At 37.9% G+C, this 20,797-nt stretch overlaps 1 protein-coding gene across 2 annotated transcripts in view; it reads right to left on the reverse strand.

The window, feature by feature from the left end:
- Neto2 (neuropilin and tolloid like 2) overlaps positions 1-20,797 on the reverse strand; it is a 64,447-nt gene that overhangs the window by 33,469 nt on the left and 10,181 nt on the right. For both annotated transcript variants that reach the window (XM_028893991.2, XM_028893990.2), the window contains exons 2-4: positions 9,681-9,737; positions 6,081-6,221; positions 4,975-5,223 (exon numbers count right to left, since the gene is read on the reverse strand). In XM_028893991.2, coding sequence (XP_028749824.1) covers positions 4,975-5,223; positions 6,081-6,221; positions 9,681-9,737 — 447 coding nt within the window. The remainder of the gene's footprint in view (positions 1-4,974; positions 5,224-6,080; positions 6,222-9,680; positions 9,738-20,797) is intronic.

Raw genomic sequence — 20,797 nt, forward strand, 5'->3', positions numbered from 1 at the left:
ACATTACATATATGCCTCAACAATTATTTCTAAGTTAAAAGAGGAACCACAAATAAAAGACTGTATATGTACTCTGGAAAACCTAATTTACATACGTGGTTAAATCCAAGTAAGAGGACACTCAATTTTTATTAACACTGTCTTTACTTGAAGATACTTTATAAAATTACCAAATTACATATTAGAAAGTGGAGAAATAAACTATTAGCTTAATTTCAAATACATTTCAGTGATTGTTCTTTTTAAACTAAAACTAAATTTATCCTCATTTAAAGAGTCAACTAGTGGACACCAGCTCTTCTGCAAAAAGTATCAAAGCAGAATTAAAATCTTAAACTGTACTAGGGAAAAGCTATAAGAACTTTTTGGAACGTTAATCAGAATTATTTTTCATTTCTTTCTTTTTAAAATTTTTTATTCATTCATTCATTCATTCATTCATTCATTTATTTAATTTATTTGAGACAGAGTCTCTCTTCATAGCCCTGTCTGTCCTGGAACTCACTATGTAGACCAGGCTGGCCTTGAATTCACAAGAGATCCACCTTGCTACTATAGTGTATACAGGCTGGCCTTGAACTCACTGTGTAGTGTGCAACTGGAAATATGCCTGTAAATAACAGCAAAATAAACACAGCTGTATTTCAGTCCATTATGGATCCCATATTTATTGTTATGAGTTTGTTTTCGAAGTTTAGCGATAAACTGGGAAATTCCTGTCTACAGTAAAAAGGAAATATGACACAATAGAAAAAATAACCTAGGAAACTCAATATAGTCCTGAATTTGCTACTGTACAGAAAAATACTTAATTCCTAAGCTTTCTCATCTATAAAACAGGATATTATGCAATGTTGATGATATTTCCATTAGTGTAAAATTTAATATAATGAAGGTAGCACCACAAGCCCTGTAAAGTACAAAGATAAAATATTCCAGAAATTCCAAGCATTTTTTAGCTATAAACTGTATAAAAAGAACTAAACAAAACTACTTTTGTTCAAAGTGAGTGTCTTTACATATAAAGTTGGCTGACTTTGTTAGTGTGTGTGTGTGTGTGTGTGTGTGTGTGTGTGTGTGTGTGTGTGTGCGCGTGCGCGCGCGCGCGCGCGCGCGCAACTTGCAGAAATCAGTTCTCTCCTGCCACCTGGTGGGAGTCTGGGGATTACATTCAGGTTGCCAGGCCTATGTGCAAATGCTTCTTTCTACCTGCTGAGCTATCTTTTGAGCCCTAAATCTGGTTATTTAAAAAATATTTTTTAAAAAAGAATATTAAAAATTGTGTACGTATGTAGAGGCCAGATGTCCATTTGGGTATCTTCATCTATCATGCTCTACTTTATTGCTTTCTTTTAGTTAGAAACAGGATCTCTCACTGAATTGAATGATTCTCTCACAGAACCTAGAGTCTGAAGTTTTTGGCAGGACCAGTGGATCCACTAGGTCTCTGCTTCCCAGTGCTGTGGTTACAGGTGTGTGCCACCACACACAGTCTTTCATTTTTACATGGTTTCTATTACATGGGAGTGCATGTACACAGCAAGCAGTTTAACCACTGGAACATCTTCCCAGATCCTGAAAAATATGTTTTATTGTCGATTTTTTTTGTTTCAAAACTCTAAACTTGTAAAGATGTGCTCATATATAAGATTTTGTAGTAGCATTTTATGACACTAAAGGGATTACTTCAGTTAATTTAGGCTGTAAACATTAAATACATGACCTATGTAAACAAATAGCTTATTTTGTTACAAATAACTGGTTCTCAAGCTTCTGTGAACAAGTTTATAGGGCAGAATATCCTGTGAATCACCTCCTCTGTTATCCTTAACTTCTTACATTTTGAGAAACACAAGTTACTACATTTCAGTTGTAGTAAATTCCAAACAAAACATAGCACATTAACTATGGTTTTGAGACAGCGTCTTGCGTACAGCCCAGGTTGTCCTCAAATGTGCTCTCTTCCTTTCTCAACCTCCTGAGTAGCGGAGATCCTAAGTGTGCAGCACCATTCTAGGCATGCTAACCATTTTTTTTTGGTGTACAGTTCAGTGATTTTAGTGCAGACACAGTTGTTCAACAATTACTTTTTTATTTTCAGGAATAGTTTTCATCATTAAAAAAGGAGTGTGTGCTCACTAAAGTGCTAACTTTCTACTACCTATTTCCATGAATTTGCCTTCTTAATGTCAGAACACAGTTCACGTGTGAGAATTCTGAGTGCTTGTGAGAAACTCCAAGAAACAAGATAAGAGTTGTGACCTCAGTTTCTTCAAAACACGGAATTGTTCTTGGAATGTGTTTTTGTGTTCTTCACAGGTATAGCAGATAGGAGTGAGCTTACTTCAGCTGTTGTTATTCATGTGCCTCTATGGAAAAGCATGTTTTTGCATGTGTTACTTGTCCTTGTGATTGAAGACCTTATTCATGTGGCGCTTCTTAACCCTCAGAGTATAAATTGTCTGATGCTCTGAGTAAAGTTGGCTATTGCACAAGACTTTAGTGTATCTCATTTTTAGGAACCTGCTTTCCCAGGTTCATGCCACCAACTAGTAAACAACTTTAGATAACTTGTACAATTGGACAGATAAAACATATGCCTTTTGTTTCTAAATAATTTTCCTTAGCACATACCACATTTCACCTTGGAGCCTACATGATAGAGAGAACTGATTCCTACAAGTTGTCTACTAACCTCTATGTACTGTGACAAACATATACACATATACACAATAAATGCACCACACACACACACACACACACACACACACACACACACTGTCACCTATTAAGCCATGGAAAAACGTCATGTTCATATAGTTAAGTGAAAGAAGTCAATCTGAAGAGTCAACATACTGCATGATCCCAACCATACATGACATGGAAATGAGAAACCAATAGAGAGGCCAGTGGTTGCCAGCAGTTTAGGAGGAAGGATGTGCAGTGAGTGGAGAATAGAAAATTTTTAGGCAGTGAAACTGCTCTGTATAACAGTGGATATATGCTATTTACCAAACTCATTGGACATATAATATCAAGGGTGAACTATACTGTAAACTAAAGACTTTGGGAAATTATGATGTGCCCATGTTGGTTTACTGATTGTACCAAATATACCACTCTTTTGGCAAGATGTGGATACAGAAGAGTGGAGGGTGCATCTGATAACTACTTCCTGCTAAGTTTTGCTGTGATCCTAAAACTGTTATTAAAGTCCATTAGACGAGTTTTACTGTTTGAAAATATTGTCCTTTTGGTATTAGATAGATTATACTGATGCAAAAAAACTTCTATAATGCTTATTGATTCAGATACAAAGTGGTTTGATTTTTAAGGGAAAAAAAAAATCTGGTAATAGAGCTGTATGCATAGCATGACCAGTTTTGTAAAAGCACACTGAATAAAGAAATCCATCTTAAGAGGTAACTACCTAATTGTTATCAATGATTTTAAACATAAAGTGACAGGATTATAATTAGTCTCATTTGTGTATTTTTCAATTAAATTTCCTCCATAAAAAACAAATAGAAATGATTATACACTTGCTGCACAAGGTTGTCATTTCATTCTGTCATGTTTGTAAATTCCTTGGGCAGAATAACATACTGATTTCTGCGTTTCCACATTAGAGTGTATGCACTTTTCATGGATAGCACTTGATCAGTGTTCTTACCTACAAGGTGTGGGTAAGACCATGCAGTAGGCTGACAGTGGAGTAGTGCCCAGATAGATCCACATCCAAATCCCCGTGAATTTACTTTAAATGGTTATAAAAAGAGTATTATATTACAACATAAGATACATCAACAAGAATTTTAAGACTGGGTCTGAAGAGATAGATTATCGATTAAGAGCACTTGCTGCTGTTTGCAGGGAGAACTGGAGTTCTCTTCCCAGAATTCAGAGGGAAGTTCACAACCACCTGCAACTAGCTTCAGGGGACATGATGTCATCTTCTGGCCCCTGTGGGCACCCTGGGCATAAGTGCATGCAGACAGAGACAGACACAGAGATAGAAGACAGACAGACAGACACACACAAAATTAAAAATGCACAGATAACTAAAAAAGCAAAAGAATTTTAAGAAAAGCTGTGAAGTCAGAAGTTAGAGCAATATGTCACAAATGCAGAAATGCCAGGACTGTCTTCCAGACAACGGAAGAGATAAAGAACAGATCTAACTGTGGGTGATGGTTCACACCTTTAATCTCAGCAGAGGCAGACAGAATTGGAGGCTGGCATGATCTACATAGAGTTTAAGGACAGCTTAGGGCTACATAGGGAGACTGTCTCAACTTCCCACCTGCACCCCCAAACAAAACAAGATTCAGTTCCTAGAGGGAGTGAGACTTTACTGGATTTTGGAATTTTTGGCTTCCAGGACTACAACTTGTATTTCTCTTTCCTTAATTAAGTCAGGAAATTTGTATTAATTAGTTATGTCAGTCCCAGGAAATGAATCCAGAAGATATTACTACTTTACTATTGCAAAGTCTCAGGCACAACTTTATGGTAGAGAAAAGACTCAAACCCAGATCTAGCCCTCTTAAATGCAGGTGCAGTATTGATTATATTATTAAGTAGTTTCTAAAGTATTTATGCATGGCTAGTAAGTGCAATTAAAAATATCTGCTTTTTTGGGAATTGTGAAAAGACAATGGATTGAATTATTTAAAAATATTATTTATTTTGATGTTGTTGGTCTTAGATGTGTGCCCAAAGAGATACTTAAGAAGAAAATGCAATGTTGCCTGGCCTATCACAGAATTGGACTGGGAGGTGTGGTCTATTGCTCCCTATTTTAAATAGTTTTTACTTGTTCCTAGACTGATTTTCTTTTGACTTCGACAATTTCTTTAGTCTTATCTGATTACCTTGATCAAATTATCCTTTTCTAACCTTAAGCTTCTAAAATTAGTGATATATTCAAATATTGAAAGGTAACTTATTTTTTAAGGACACTTAATTTGTTACCTGGGATGAATGAGTATTTTGCTCGAAATCCTAGTCCTTCAAGTTCTTCATCAGAACTAAATTTAATCCACATGAATCTTCCTGTTGACCTAATTAATGCAGGGCTTTTCATGCCACAGTAACGGTCTATAAGAGGAGAGAAGCCAAATGGTCCATCTCGAACTTCCAAGTGATCAAACCGACATTCAAATGATGGCTCTATATAATAGCGTTCGTCAAAGGTCAGCTCTATTCGTTGACGAGGAGCAGCTATAAAGAGTAAGCAAACAGGGCAGCATGAATAAGACATACAAGAATGGACCCAGATGAGACAAGCAAATCAATAACTTTAGTGCTTCACATCTGAGAATCTCACTGAGAACTATGTATGCAAAAGCCACAAGAAAAACTCTTTCACAGCAATAATCATGCCATATTGTAGAATTATAGTAACATAGTAACATTTCCCTGAGGTATTTCCCTGTGGTATATGTCATTTATTAAATTAGTTAATATACTTGGTTGACTAAAATGAGAGGAGGTGGAAGGCTAATTCTTTTTTTTTTTTTTATTTTCTTTAATGTATATTTTATTTTACAATACCATTCAGTTCTACATATCAGCCATGGGTTCCCCTATTCTCCCCCCTCCCACCCCCTCCCCTTACTCCCAGCCTACCCCCTATTCCCACCTCCTCCAGGACAAGTCCTCCCCCGAGGACTGCGATCAACCTGGTAGACTCAGTCCAGGCAGGTCCAGTCTCTTCCTCCCAGACTGAGCCAGGTGTCCCTGCAGGGAGGCTAATTCTTGCTTACTTCATAAAAAGTAAGTGTATCATATGTAATACAGAGAAAAAAAAACATGAACTTTGCCAGTGAACTTACATTCCTTATCAGGAAAGTTTCTCATACAGTGATGCACTTAATACTTTAAACAATTATGAATTCTCATTAAAATTTAACTATCATTTTGTTAATGTATTTGATATTTACAATATTTATCTTTATTATAATTCAAACACATTTAAATTTTGTTCAAACTGGTTTAAGCAGGGCATTTAGCCAATGCCCTCAGTTTTACAGTGAAGTAAAAGTTTATGCAAGAAAAGACAGAGATTTGTCAAATACCTTCCAAAATATAGATACACTCCTTGTTTGGCGGATATGAGTCAGGATAATTTGGTGAAGCAAAATGACCTCCATTGCTGGTTCGAACCCAAATGCCACACTGGGTTGCAGGAATGTGCTTGATCCCAATATTTTGTCCATCTTGAACAGAATTTTAAATATCATTACAGCAAAATTTAACAAGCATTATTTTCTTTCCCCCAACACCCTAAACAACTGCCTACCCTGTCACATGTATGACTTCATAAGAACCACTGCCAAATGTGGTATGACCAGCTGAGTACAGCAGAGGTGCAAGAGGCTTTTATAAATAATATACATCATATACATGTAATATATACACATATTTTGAAAGCTTGACAGTAGAGGGTAAGTTTGCCACAACAGGCACCTGCCACCAAGCCTGACAAAGGAGTTTGATTCTCGGAAGCCATATAGTGGAAGGAGAGAACCTGCAAGCTGTCCTCTGATCTCCACACCCATGAGCAGTGGCACATTTCTTTGATGAAGGTAAAGCAGGATTAATGGACTGGGGACAACCAGGTACAGCTGAGGGTGAAAATAGCAACTTGAAAATTGAGAAGCTGGTGAATGTTAACGAATTCAACAACAGTCCCAGGTTTCTCCCACTTGGCTCTTGAAGTAACAGAGTCTCTGACAGGAAACAGAGATTTACTTTTTGGGAATTCAATCTCTAAGAAAGGGTTAACCATACAGCTCAGAGAGTCCAAATGTCAGTTCAAATCCAAGATGAGAGGCATGGCAAGCACACCCTACCCAAGCCTACAGACAACTCATGATCAGCATTTTAGTGCACCTGTTAAAATATTAAGTACATATGCAAGGACAACCAGGAATTTGAAGAAAGCTTCTAGTATGAAAAATGGGTTGGAACACATGGAATAAAGCAACTCTGAGTAAATAAAGCCTATGCAAAAAAATGAAAATAAACAATAAATCCAAGTTATCAACCAACCAGTAACAACAGGGTTGTTAATTCCCCAGAGACAGAAAAGCAAATATATTCATAAAAGAAAAAGAAATACTTTCTAAAAAAACCAAAAAAAAAAAAAAAAAAAAAAACCAGAAGCAAGCTCCACCAAACAGAGAAAACCAAAGAGTGAGAAAGTTTAAAGCAGAGGTCTGACACCTGTAGGCATGTGTTAAATTTTCCTGGGCCATATCAATGCCTTTCAATCGCTCATTTTGGTTGCTTTCACATAACAAAAGAACTGGGTCACAGTTTCAGGGATAGGCTGACAGAGGCCTAAATATTTATTGGCTCTTTCCATAAAGTTTTGTAATTCTTAGTTTATGGAATAAAAATTGAGGAAGTCTCCCAAGATTAAAACAAAAATGTGTGAAAATATAAATTAAATTTATATTTAATTCATTATATTGAATTTCATAATAAACCTACCACTTTGTATGTTAACTTAAAAAACAGTAATAAAAACCCAAGAAAGCTGTAAGTAAACAATAGGGAATCCCCCCAAAAAACTAGAGAAAACGAAGGAATTTTTTATTATTAATTAATTAATTATTTTCTCTGCCCGATCAGTTACCCTCCCTCTTTCCTTCTCCTTCCAGTCCCTCGCCACCATTCACTCCCTCTCCCTTCCTGAAGGAGGAAATTTTAAAAATTGAACAAAAAACATTCCTAAGCCTAAAAACAAAATTTGTATTGAAAAATTTTGATGAGTGGTTTAAATCGTGAGTGCTGATTTTTTCTTTCATTCATTCATTCATTCATTCATTCATTCATTCATTCATTCATTTTGTGAGACAGGTATTGAAAAGTTGTTCAGGCCAGATCAGGTCAGCTTTGAATTTGTGATTCTCCTGCCTCAACCTCACAAGTGGCTTGGACCACAGCCTGGTTCTGAATGTTGATTTGACCAGAACTGTGGTGCAATTATATCTACAAGGATGGTCCAACAGGAAAGAAAGCGAATGCTTATAATGTGTAAAGGAGTGAACAGTAGGTATATAAATGAACTAAACTCTCATGTTTATTTCATGGTGAGAAATCAGATGTTGTTGGAAATTGAAATGACCAAAAAGCAGCAGCTATTTAAAGTATGCTAATTAAAGATTCTGAAAATTAAAAAAAAAAGGAAGTAGCTATTTTTGGTTTAAGATGATTTAGCGCAGTGGTTCTCAATCTTCCTAATGCTTCAATCCTTTAATATAATTCCTTGTGTTATGATGACCCTTAACCATAAAATTCTTCTCTTCTCTTTTCTGGAACTCACTCTGTAGACCAGGCTGGCCTCCAACTCAGAGATCCATCTGCCTCTGCCTCCTGAATGCTGGGATTATAGTTTACCACCACCACCCAGCCATAAAATTACTTTCATTGCTACTTCACAACTGTAATTTTGCTAGTTATGAATCATAATGTAAATATCTTTTGGAGATATAGGCTTGTCAAAGGGGTCTCGACCCACAGGTTGAGAAAAACTGGTTTAGAGAGTTAAATGCTCATGCTTTGCAAGACGATGGCATGACTTGCATCTCCATAACTCAGGGAATGGTAGGAGAGAACCCACTTCCCAAAGTTGTCCTGCCCTACAGATGTGCACTGCTGCATATTTGTCTATCTTTCCCCAGACAAAATAAAAACAAAGTTTAAAATAGTAGTGGTTTTCATTAAGCAGGAAATAGGAATAGAATAAAAAGTGATTTTTCCCAATTGTTTAGTATACTTTGATTTTTTTTTTTATCATGTGAATGTATAATTTTGATGAAAATAAAAAATGAAATTGTATAGAACATGTACTAAACTTTGACATGGAAATTTGCTAATAGAAAAAAAAAAATCACACTAGCTAATCTTCTTCAAAGCCAGACAATACAATAGGACCAAAGGGTTTTGAAGACTGTACTGAAAGACTCTGCTTGTTCACACTAGAAAAGACACTTATTTTTCTTAGTGATAAAACTGTAAATTTTATTTAAATTTTGGATATAATTAACAGTGTATTAAAAGCTATGAGAGATGCTGGCTTTTGAAAAGTTGATCAGGGCAAACTGTGTAGACAAGCTAGTAGCTGGTTCTGGTTAAGTTGAGGTCTATAGGCTGATAGAAAGCTTTAGGTCATTACAATAATCAAGAGGAATGTTTTGGTTAGCATTTTTTTGTCAACTAAGCTAATGTCATCTAAGAGGGCACCTCAGTTGGAAAAAAAATGCCCCTAGAAGATTGGCCTAAAGGCAAATCTGTGGGCGTTTTCTTGACTAATGATTGATGTGGGAAGGTCCAGCCCACTGTGCATAGGGCCACCGTGGGCAGCTGGTCCTGGGTGCTGTAAGAAAGCAGGTTGATCAAGAGTAAACAGCACTCCTCCAGAGCCTCTGCTTCAGTTCTTGCCTCCAGGATCCTGCCCTGGCTCTTGCTCTGACTTCCCTTGATGATGAACTGTGATGTGAAATCGTAAGCCAAATAAATTCTTTCCTCTCCCAAACTGTTTTTGGTCATGGTATTTTTTTTAAATCACAGTAATAGAGAGCAAACTAAGACAAAGGATTATGAAATAGCACTCAAGTTATAATTCTTTCAAACTGCCTGACCATACCATGTACCTGTCCATACTTTACCTTGGGTCTTTTGGGCCACAGCAATCCCTTCAACTACAAGTACTGTTACTAGCAACACTAGAGAAAGAACAGAAAAGAATAGTTAAAAAGTTGAATTTATATTACATTTTACTAAGTCTATAAGGAAAATCTGATGACAATAAAAGATTAATAATTAAAATCACTTTTTTTAGATGGGTATTGTTATGGAGGCCAAGCTGGCTTTGAACTCAAAATCTGCCTTCCTTTATTTCCCAAGTGCTAGGTTTATAAACATGAGCCACTACATTTGGCTTAAAATCACCATTTCTTACCCAATATTCACTACTGAGTCTTTGACATCCTAAATGTTATATCCTGGGTTGGCGAGCGAGCTGGCTCACTGGATAAAGGTGCTTGCCACTGAACCTGATAACCTGAGTTTGATGTCCGGAATCTATATGGTGGAAGGATGACTCCTGAAAGTTGTCCTCTGACCCCCACCCCCATGAGTACCATGGTGGGAATGTGTAAAAGCTTGAACATGCACACCCACATATTCACAATGTAGATAAACGAATGCTATATTCTGATTTACTATTTGACCCTTAAAACAACCAAAGAAAAGATGTAACTGATTTTGTACTTCTTTATAAGAACTAATAAATACCGTGTGGCATTTAAAACATTTTTTTTTCCAATATGAAAACAAGCCTACATGTATGTGTTGTGCAGGATTTTGCTAAGCCTCACTACTCCACTGACTCCACCTAAAGTGTGTTTATGCATTTGGTCAGCTGTGCAGTGTAGCTAGAGTTTTCCTGCCTGGCCCACAGTCAGGACAAATCTTTGTCACCCGCCAGTCCCACAGCCGCTCAGACCCAACCAAGTAAACACAGAAACTTCTATTGGTTACAAACTGTATGGCCGTGGCAGACTTCTTGCTAACTGTCCTTATAGCTTAAATTAATCCATTTCCACAAATCTATACCCTGCCACGCAGCTCGTGGCTTACCAGCGTCTTCACATGCTGCTTGTCCTGGCGGGTGGCTGGCTGCAGGCAGTGACTCCTTCTGCCTTCCTGTTTTTTTTTTTTTTTTTCTCCTTCCTGTTAGTCCTGCCTATACTTCCTGCCTAGCCACGGCTGATCAGGTTTTATTTATTGACCAATCAGAGCAACACATTTGCCATACAGACCATCCCCCAGCACAGCCAAGTGCAGACCATCTCAGACACCTGCACTCAGGCCCGTGGTCCTAATCATCCTCTATGCAGACCTGCTGGGTAAAGCCACGAGGAACCCAAGAAGGGGCTCGCACAGGACATATAGAACATCCCACAGCAGTGCAGTGTTTTACGCCAAAGCTCAACCAGATCACCTGACTTCTAGAAGTCAACTGAAACTGCTACTGTGCATCACTATGCTGCGGTTTTGCTGTAAACAGGAAGCTATATTTAGACACTAAAGCTATTTCACTCTTCATGCCAAATATTTGAGACCCAACCAACAATATATTCTTTATTTGTGTGTTTTGGAGATTTCAAAGACATTTTTTATGAATGGTGCTTTCTTTCCTTCAGTGGAAAAGTACTACTAGCCTACACCAAACTACTGTGTGACTGAAGTAGGTATTCATATAGTCAATAGCAAGTATCTCTTTCTGTTGAAGGCAAAGGTATGGCTAGTGAATTCAGCAAAGTGCCTAAGAGTATGGACTTTAGGAGATATAGGAGTTTACGTTTTTGTTTTATACCACTGTACTAGTTGTGAGGCCTTTTTAAGATTATTTTACTTATTTGCAAAACCAGGAAGATGTACTAATGTCATGGGACCAGTCTCAATGGTGTGCATATCATATCATATGAACTAAGCCCTCTGCTAAATAAATGGTAGATATTAGGACAATTAGCATCTTCCTAGAGTCAACTGTCAAAGACTACCTGTAATACAGGTGAAAACAGAGGTTTACAGACTGCCTAATAGAAACACGGAGAGGGAACTGATATCCATTCTTCTGGAGATAAAAGAGCAGAATGAGGAAAACATCTGGAAGTGAGGTATATTCTGACACACCTAATTGAACCTGAACCCTTGAGGAAGAAATATGGTGGCTTAGCAGGTTAGAAAAAAGGCAGGATAAGTCTGGAGAGTAAAAACTTTTAAATACCATGTTGATGGACTTGGACTTTCAATTACAATAAAAAAAATCACTGTAGACTTCTGTTTGTTTGTTTATTGTGGTGTTAGGGAATGAACCCACAGCCTTGTGCATGCTAGCCAAGTGCAGATACATTTCTAGGTCCTCACTACAGGTTTTTATTTTTTTTTAAATTTAATTTGTTTGTTTGTTTGTTTTGTGGACAAGATTTTACTACATAGCCTTGGCTGGCCTGGAACTGCTAGGTAGACCATGCTGGTCTAGAATTCAGAGCTCTGTTTGCCTTTGAATTCAGAGATCTGCTGGAATTAAAGGTATGCACCACCACACCTGGTCTCTCACTATTGGTTTTTAAACTAAGAGAGTGTATAACTGCTTCTAAGTTTCAGACCAACACTCCCAATGGTTGTGTGGAGGCTAAACTTATAAAAAGATCATTTGAGAAGTAAAATAATGATGATGTATTGAAGCAGAGATGTGACTGTGGAACTGCAAGGGAGAGAGACTAATGACATGATCAAGACACAGAATAAACTGTAATTTATAGCTTACAAGATGTTAGGGGAGAAGGAAATAGAGTGACTGAAGACTGTGCCAAATGAGAGAATGAGAGAGAGAGAGAGAGAGAGAGAGAGAGAGAGAGAGAGAGAGAGAGAGAGAGAGAGAGAGAGAGAGAGAGATCACAGGTTTATTTAATAGCATGCCTTCAGTATCTATTAACAAGGCCATCAATGTTACAAAGATATAGTTCTTGTCAGTTAGTTTACATCTTAAAATCTAAGTATTTGATCTCTTCATCTTTGGTTTCTTGAATTCTTATTAACCTTTGTCTCCTTTCAACTATATTAATTGCCTTTCCCTTTTCAAGGACATTTTTTATGAATGGTGCTTTCTTCCATTCGGTGGAAAATGTACTACAGCCTGCCCCAAACTACTGTGTAACCTGGAATAAGTATTGGACTTAAAATTAGAGAAAACAAAAACAACAACAAACCACTGTAGGCTTTTGTTTGTTTGATTAAAGATCCCATGTCAGAATGAACAATCTTTTTTTTTTCTTTTAAATTTCCATTTTAGGTGTTGTGGGGCATGTCTTTAATCCCAGAACTCAAGAGGCAGAGAGGGTCTCAGTGAGTTCTAGGACAGTCGTGGCTACATGGTGAGATCCTATCTCAAAATAAAATAAAACACTTCCCATCTTTATATTGTAACTGAATCAGAGGAACAGAGCCTGGAACTTAAAAGCAACCACAAAAAAATTAGAAGATTTATGATTAAAAAACAAAACAAACCCACAGTCCCCAAACATTAGGAATTTGAAATCCAGCAAATAAAACATCAATTTATGTGACCTATCCTATCAGAGGAAGCTATCCCCATGGTGCATCATCCAGATCACACACAACTGTTCAAAAAATTTTTTGTTCACAATCCTTTCCTTCCAGAATCACAGATATAACTATTTATCAGTTTTCAAATTTATAACTTATAGCTTTAAAGCAAGTGCCACAAAGCCGGTAGACAGGATAAGAAATCAACAAACAGGGCTGCAGAGGTAGCTCGGGGGTTAACAGCTCATAATGCTCTTGCAGAGGACCTGGGTTAAGTTCCCAGCATGCACATGGTGGCTCAAAATGATCTGTAACTCCAGTTCCAGTGGATCTGATGCCCTTTTCTGGCCTTCAAGGGGACCAGGCACACTTGTGATAAACATACATACATGCAAGTAAAACATTCACACATATAAAATAAAAATAAATAATCTTAAAAAAAAGAAATCAACAAACAGAAGCAGGACACCAACAGTACAACTATGATTAAAAAAATAAAGTGTGTCAGAAAATTTAAAAAAATTAGTAGGTAATAAACACTCATACATATAAAATAAAATTTAAAAACAAATGGTTCTGGGATTGTATATTAATCATAGAAATAGCTGGGCAGCAGTGGTGGCATATGCCTTTAATCTCAACACTCAGGAGGCAGAAGCAAGCATATCTCTGTGAGTTTCAGGCCAGTCTGGTCTACCAGAGTGAGTTAGTTCAAGGACATCAAGGGCTACACAGAGAAACCCTATCTTGAAAAAACAACAACAACAACAACAACAACAACAACAAAAAACAACACCCCAAACCAAACCAAACCAAACAAAAAACAAATCCCAGATTTGTATGTGTGTGTGTGTGAATTTTAATAAAGACAGAAACAAATGTTTTTATTTTGCACATTTTATTAAAATATATAATATACATATTTATTTTATATATACATGGGGAAAATGGTTATAGCATCAGCAATATGTATCAAAATGTAAAACCAAAAAATTCAGCTTAATTAATATTAAACTATGTAGATTTGGGGTTGTAGTGATAGCTCAGAGGTTAAGAGCAGTCACTGTTCTTCCAGAAGACCCAATATTGCAGCATTCAAAGCCAATGACTCAAAACTGCCTATAACTACAGTACTAGAAGATCCCATATCTTTTTACAGCTTCCTCGGACATCTGCACACATGTGGCATATATTTTCTCTGTCTCTCTCATAACACTCACTCTAATAAATATTTAAATAAAAATACAGTTCTTAATGAAAACAAAAAATATTGCTAGGAAAAATTTTAAGGCAAAAAGAGAGACTTTCGTCACAGTTTGCAAACTAGGAAGAGAGAGCCATTGGCATAAACTGTTAGTGTGATCCAAAGGAACAAAGAAGGCTTGGTTTAAATAAAGTTCCTGTCCAAGTTCTCATGCTGGCCGGAGTGTTCAGTACTGTCTGTTGATATCTAAAGTTTAAGGCTAAGTGTGGTGGTGAACACGTGGTGGTGTACACCTTATGGTAGTTTGAATGTACCTGGCTCTCATAAACTTATAGAGAGTGGTACTATTAGGAGGCATGCCTTTGTTGGAGTAGGTATGGCCTTGTTAGAGGAAGTGTGTCAGTATGGAAGTGGGTTTTGAGGTCTCATATATACTCAAGCCATGTCCAGTGAGACAGACCACTTCCTGCCACCTGTGAGTCAAGATATAAAAAAAACCTCAGCTCCTTCTCTAGCATCATGTCTGTCTGCATGTTGCCTTGCTTCTTGCCATGATGATAATGGACTAAACCTCTGAACTGTAAGCCAGCCCCAATTAAATGTTTTCCTTTATAAGAGTTGCTGTGGTCATAGTGTCTTGTCACAGCAACTGAAACCCTAAGACACACCTGTAACCCAAGTACTCAAGAGGCAAAGACAGGAGTTTTCTGAGTTCCATGCCAGCCTGGTCTACATAGTGAGTTCTATACCATCTAAAGCTAGAGTGAGACTCTCTCTTAATACTAAACCACCAAACAAAACAAAACATAGTTTACTGTAGGTTATATGGCTTATTGGTTAGGTTTGTTTACCTTGACAGTTGAAATAGGAATATGACTAGGCATGGGACCCATAAAGTTTAGCTTGTCATTTCTCCATGAAAAAAGTACATATGTGACACCAACCCACCCCTCCATCAGCAAATTTTTACCAGACTTCATTTTTATTATAGCTGGCCCTCTTCTTGGAGCCAGCTGCTAGTGAGGGCATCTAGAAACCTGTTAGATCTCCAAAATCTCTTGGGTTAATTGCGTTCTGGTATCTTGTTGGGATGAATCCAAAGTCTTAAAGGTTTTAACATTACCCTGAGTCTGGTGAGTTTCTCTTTGTAGTAGCTGTTATGACAGGTTGTGTTCCTCTAAAAGAGAAGTCAAATGTCATTCCTAGTATGAAGAGAATCATTGAAAGTGGTGGGGCAGAACACAAGAGGTAATCAGTGCCAATTAAGACACCTTTAGAGATTTAGCCAACTTTAAGAGTTTGAAAATTTCCAATTCAATCTACCCCAAAGTATCCAGGTACAATTTGAGGTACATAGAACAGAACTGACACTGCCCTATGCAACAAGGACTATTATTTAGGAGTATATTAGCATAGGAGTCCAAAGAGCTCTGGTGGGGCCCACTGGTCTTGGGCAGTGGATTAGTGACTGTGTTAACAGCACGGGAGGGGCCACTTTCCAAATAAGGCTAAATCCAATCCCCAGAATAGACTCCTTAGAGTTGTCCTCTGATCTCCATTCGTATGTTGTATGCATGTACAACACACACCCAATAATAAAAATTTAAAAAAGAATAGTAAAAGTTTCCAATTACGTATTCATTCTAGGTGGTACCAATTCCTAGCAAAGATCCTAGTATTCTTCCATGTCTAGTCCAACCACAAGGATAATTCCTCCCAATAAATCATACCCTTAGGAATGCCCACAGCTGTTATCCTTATAATAAAGGGTTGGCATCAGGGTAATTACCTCTAAAATAATTTTAAAAAGCTTCTCTCTACAGCAGCATGTTATTTGTAAGGTGGTAAAAGGCATAGCCAGATATCTAAGAGGTAGGTACATCCAATCTCTCAAGACCTGTTCTCATAGCACAAATAAAAATAATTCCAGCAGGGGCACAAATGAGCTTTGACATATTTTTGAGGTTAAGATGACTTTCAGTGGATAGGGAGGTAAGAAGAAAGGAACACCAAGTCAGTGAGGAAGACACCCAGGCAGTAATTCATTTGGCTTGTGGCTTGTAATAGGAGGGCGTAGGTTTTCCAGATGACCAGTCCAAGTGAGAAGGTTCTTGTTGGTAACAATGGAGTTTAGCTTTGTAAGCAGCTTCCCCCCTCCCCCATCTGCTCAAGATACAAAGTTAAATCTCAAGGCAGGTAAAAAGTTAAGGAAGAGATTTCACAGATCTTATTAAGCAGATTTATTCCCGAAAGGCTTAGGACATGACACTGCAGAACAGGCCTTGGTGAAGTTGACACAACAGAGAATTATTAGGCTATTCATACCAAAGGCTTCAGTAGGGGTGTGATGGCATATCCAGTATTCCATTAAGTTTCTGTTCATGGCCAAGACCTGGGGTGGGGTGTAGATGATGGTAATCTGTACAGGGCAGTAGGAATGGCCAGGATAGCCAGAGCAATAACAAAAATCAATATTGTATTTCAATGTCAAAGAAGCTGAGTGGGGAAAACGTAAGGATCAGGGAGATGCTAGAGCAGTGGTTCTCAACCTTCTTAGTGCTCAATCCTTTAATATATGTTGTGGTGACCTCCCCACCATAAAATTATTGTTGCTACTTCAAAACTGTAATTTCACTGCTGTTATGAATTATATGAATCTGATATGCAGGATATCTAATGTGCAACCCTCACAGGGTTGTTACCCACAGGTTGAGAACCACTATGCTAGAGGTTGTTTATGATTTCCTGTCATGGTGGATCAAACTAGTCTAGGTAGTGAAGACCTTTAGAGAAGAGTGTTAGCAAAAGGGTTAAAGAACTGGAATTGATGTCAGTCAAAGTGATAAACAAAGAGACGTTGGTGTTACAGGTCTATGAAGAAAGAAAATAGTATCTTATGGGGAAATAGTGTAATGAAAATTCACAAGTTTTCAGCTAGATGCAAATTCATTTGGAAACTGTACTGTTCTTGTCCTGGTTCTTGGGAGAAGCTCTTTTCTCAGATGTTATCTTATTTCTTTTGGAATGTAAACTTCTTTTTAACTTGATTTTGATACTAGTGGCAGGAGCTGAGGTCCATTAGCTGAAAGTGGAGGGTCAGGAAATCTTTGTAAATGGTACAACCCTAGAAAATGAACCCCTATGCCTATACCCCTTAATTTAGCTGTACACAGGTTGGAAAAAAGCTTCCATAGAGGGAAAGATAAAGGTTAGTTAATAGTACTTGAAGGAGTTCCTTCAGTAGGACTAGAAGGAACCTAAGCTAGTATCATTTCTAATACACTCTCTAGGCTTTAGGATGTAAGAGTGAGCTTTGTATACCAAGGGCATGCAGTTGAAGGAATCTTTAACAAAGGTATGCAGTACACTGTAGGATGTTAAGCAACCCTTCACAGCAATGCACATATCCTCTAATGAGCACAGGTTGTGAAGTACTTTATCTAGCACTTAGACGCTAAGTGCATAGGGTAGCCAGTAATGATCTCAAAAGAAGATAAAAATGTCTTCCTGTGGGAGTGGAGGGTTGAGGGGAGCTAACAGAAGGACCTTGGATAATGGCAGACTAAATATCTCACAAATTTTTTACCAACTAGGTGTTTATTTCTCCATTGGTCTTGCAATATATCTAGACGATTGGGGATATTAAGTACAATGGAGATATAGATAGGTTGATTCTACAATCTGAATAACTTGTCTAGTATAATGAATCCTTTCATCACTACAAAGTTCTTAGGGGATCCTCCTGGTGAATAATATTTTCCATGGTTCTAGACTAGTGGTAAGGGAAAGCTTCAACTCAAGATGAAAACATGCCAGCCATAACCAACACACACTAGTATCCTGTGAAGTAGTACAGTGAATAAACCTTGTCAGACTTTGAATAGACCATTAGACAGTTGGAGATGATCTTGGAAGCATGATTTGGCTTTCCAGGGTTGTACCAGGGACATATTTACAGAGTCAATATACCTCATAAGCAGTGATGAATGAGGGCTTCCAATAATATTGATTTTCCTATTTGACCACCTTGCCAATATTCTAGGAAGTCAAGACACAAAGGATAAAAATTAATTGTGCAGGATAGGATGCCAGTTTACACCCACCCAAAGATGTGTCTTTTAAATCAAATGATGCTCCTGTTTGTCCCCATCCCCAACCATTTCCCACTCCTGGCCATGCAGAAAACAGCTTGATCATTTATTAGTTGGTGGCATAAACCTAGGGTTGAGGAGGACACAGGACAGCTTATAGAGGCGATGACATTAATATGCTTGCTTCTTGAAAGACAGCCATTTAAAGTTCATGTACTTTATTTTTTTGAACTCTTGGAACCTGAGTGACATGAGTGGGCAAGGATATGGTCCTTACTTTCACTGGTTGTCCTAAGGAAGTAAAACTCTTCTGGGCTTCCAGAGCACACCCAGCACATTATGTGACCCCCAACATGTATCTACTGTCTGTATAAAGGTTTCCATTCAGTGAATGGACCTCTAGCCTTAGAAAAGGGTCTGAATTCTATAATCTTGTCAAAGGAAACTGTAGCAAAAACTGATTTGATAGTTGACTACTGGATCATCTGAGATAAAATCTTTTACAAACTAATTGTTGTAGTATGTATTCCACAAAGGAGTTTCTTGTTCATCTAGTCAGAGGGAAGTTGATTAGTTAGGGTAAAAAAGTCAGGAGGGGCATGTAGCTGGAAAGCTTCATGCAGTTCCAGCCCCCGCAGTCCCGCATCCCACTTATAAAATAAACACACAGATACTTATATTATTTAAACTGTTTGGCCTAATTGCTCAGGCTTCTAGCTAGCTGTTCTTTTATGTTAAATTAACCCATTTCTACTAATCTATAAGTTGTCATGTGGCTCGTGGCTTACTGGTATCTTAACATCTTCTCATGGCAGCGGCTGGCAGTATCTCTCTGCCTCAGCCTTCCACTTCCCAGCCCTTTCCTCTCCTCTTTGTCCTACCTATACTTCCTGTCTGGCTACTGGTCAATTAGCGTTTTATTTATCAACCAATCATCCATAGCAGGGACACGGCAGTCTGGGAGAGGAAGCAGACCAGCAGAACCTAACCCATTCTAACAAGTGACAGATTAAGTGAGGAGGAAAAGACTTTCACAGGTGGGCTGCTAGCAGAGGCATTAGTATACTGAGAGCTGAAAACAGCTTAAAGAGAGGGAAGGACACAGTTGAAAGAAGATCCCATGATAACTGTTCAGTGAGGCAGTAACCTCATACAGACAGGAACACAGTCTTTGGGCCAGTAGGTCTAGCTGCTGTCTGTACTGACCCCAGTGGTCTGTTTTACCTTCCTAGAGCTGAGGTAGGATTCTTGGTGTCTTCCTTTCCCATACATAAATATGTGGAAAGGGAGAATGTAACTGGGGTGTCTCAAAGTGGGAGTTAATGTCAACTGCTTCCTGATATCCTCGAAGAACCGTTTTCCACTGTAGAACCACTAAATATGGTAAGGACAGGAATTTTCCAGTAAACTGTACAGAGATTAGGACACCAAAGAAAAGTATAGTGGTTAGTTCTGGAAGTAACTAAACAAGTCCTAAAAATCATCAGAGTTGTCTTTTAGTGCAGGGAAGAAGAGAAGCTAAATGTTTTGAGGGCTGTAAAGATAAGATCCAGATCTTTAGGCATCAAGAACGAACTCCCAAACATGATAGAGGTTTGACAGAATTGGAGTCCTTATAACTTCTAGAGGACAGGCTATGACAGAATTGGAGGCTTTCAGTACAGGCTTCTTGGGATGAGGCATGTAAAAATAGATTATTCTAATATTGAAGAAAAATGGAACCATATTAGAAGGATATATTAGCTAAGACATCCTGAATTACTGAAAAGAATTAGGTGGGACTTTCAGTATAGCTTCCCAGGTAGTCTGCTGATCCTTCTGTGTTAAAGCAGAGAGGATGTACTGAAAAAAGCACCACAGAAGCCAATGGCTTCTCAGGGAAACACTGAACAATAAAGTACGAAGGCAAGCAATCACTGGCTGTTAAGGAATAACTATTTTGTTAACAGCTATTAGATATTGAAGAAATCTCCATCCTTTTCCATTAAGCTAGTGGACAGGTAGAGTGAACACATTTCTTATGTGTGAAATCATCCACTACGAGTTGTATGCCAACAAAGACTTAATGACTATTGCTCAACACTGGTGAGAAATTTTTTAGGATCCACCTGGATTTTAACCGGAGATGCTGAATGGATATGACCAACATTAGTAATGTAATGAGTCCATTAGGTAGGTATGGCAGTATTAGAACCTGGCTTTCTGGTAGGATTAATTATATTACTGTTTCTCCCTTTGGGAAGAAAGAGCTTGATTTTGTATTCCACAAAATTTCTCCCTAAAATCTACACAGGGGTTTTACCAATCAGTAAGCAGTATAGCGACTTTCCAGTATAGGAGAGAGCATTATTAGAAAGAAAAAGGTTGAGATTTG

Source organism: Peromyscus leucopus, chromosome 5 (assembly GCF_004664715.2).
Source record: "Peromyscus leucopus breed LL Stock chromosome 5, UCI_PerLeu_2.1, whole genome shotgun sequence".
NCBI classification, from domain to species: Eukaryota; Metazoa; Chordata; class Mammalia; order Rodentia; family Cricetidae; genus Peromyscus; species Peromyscus leucopus.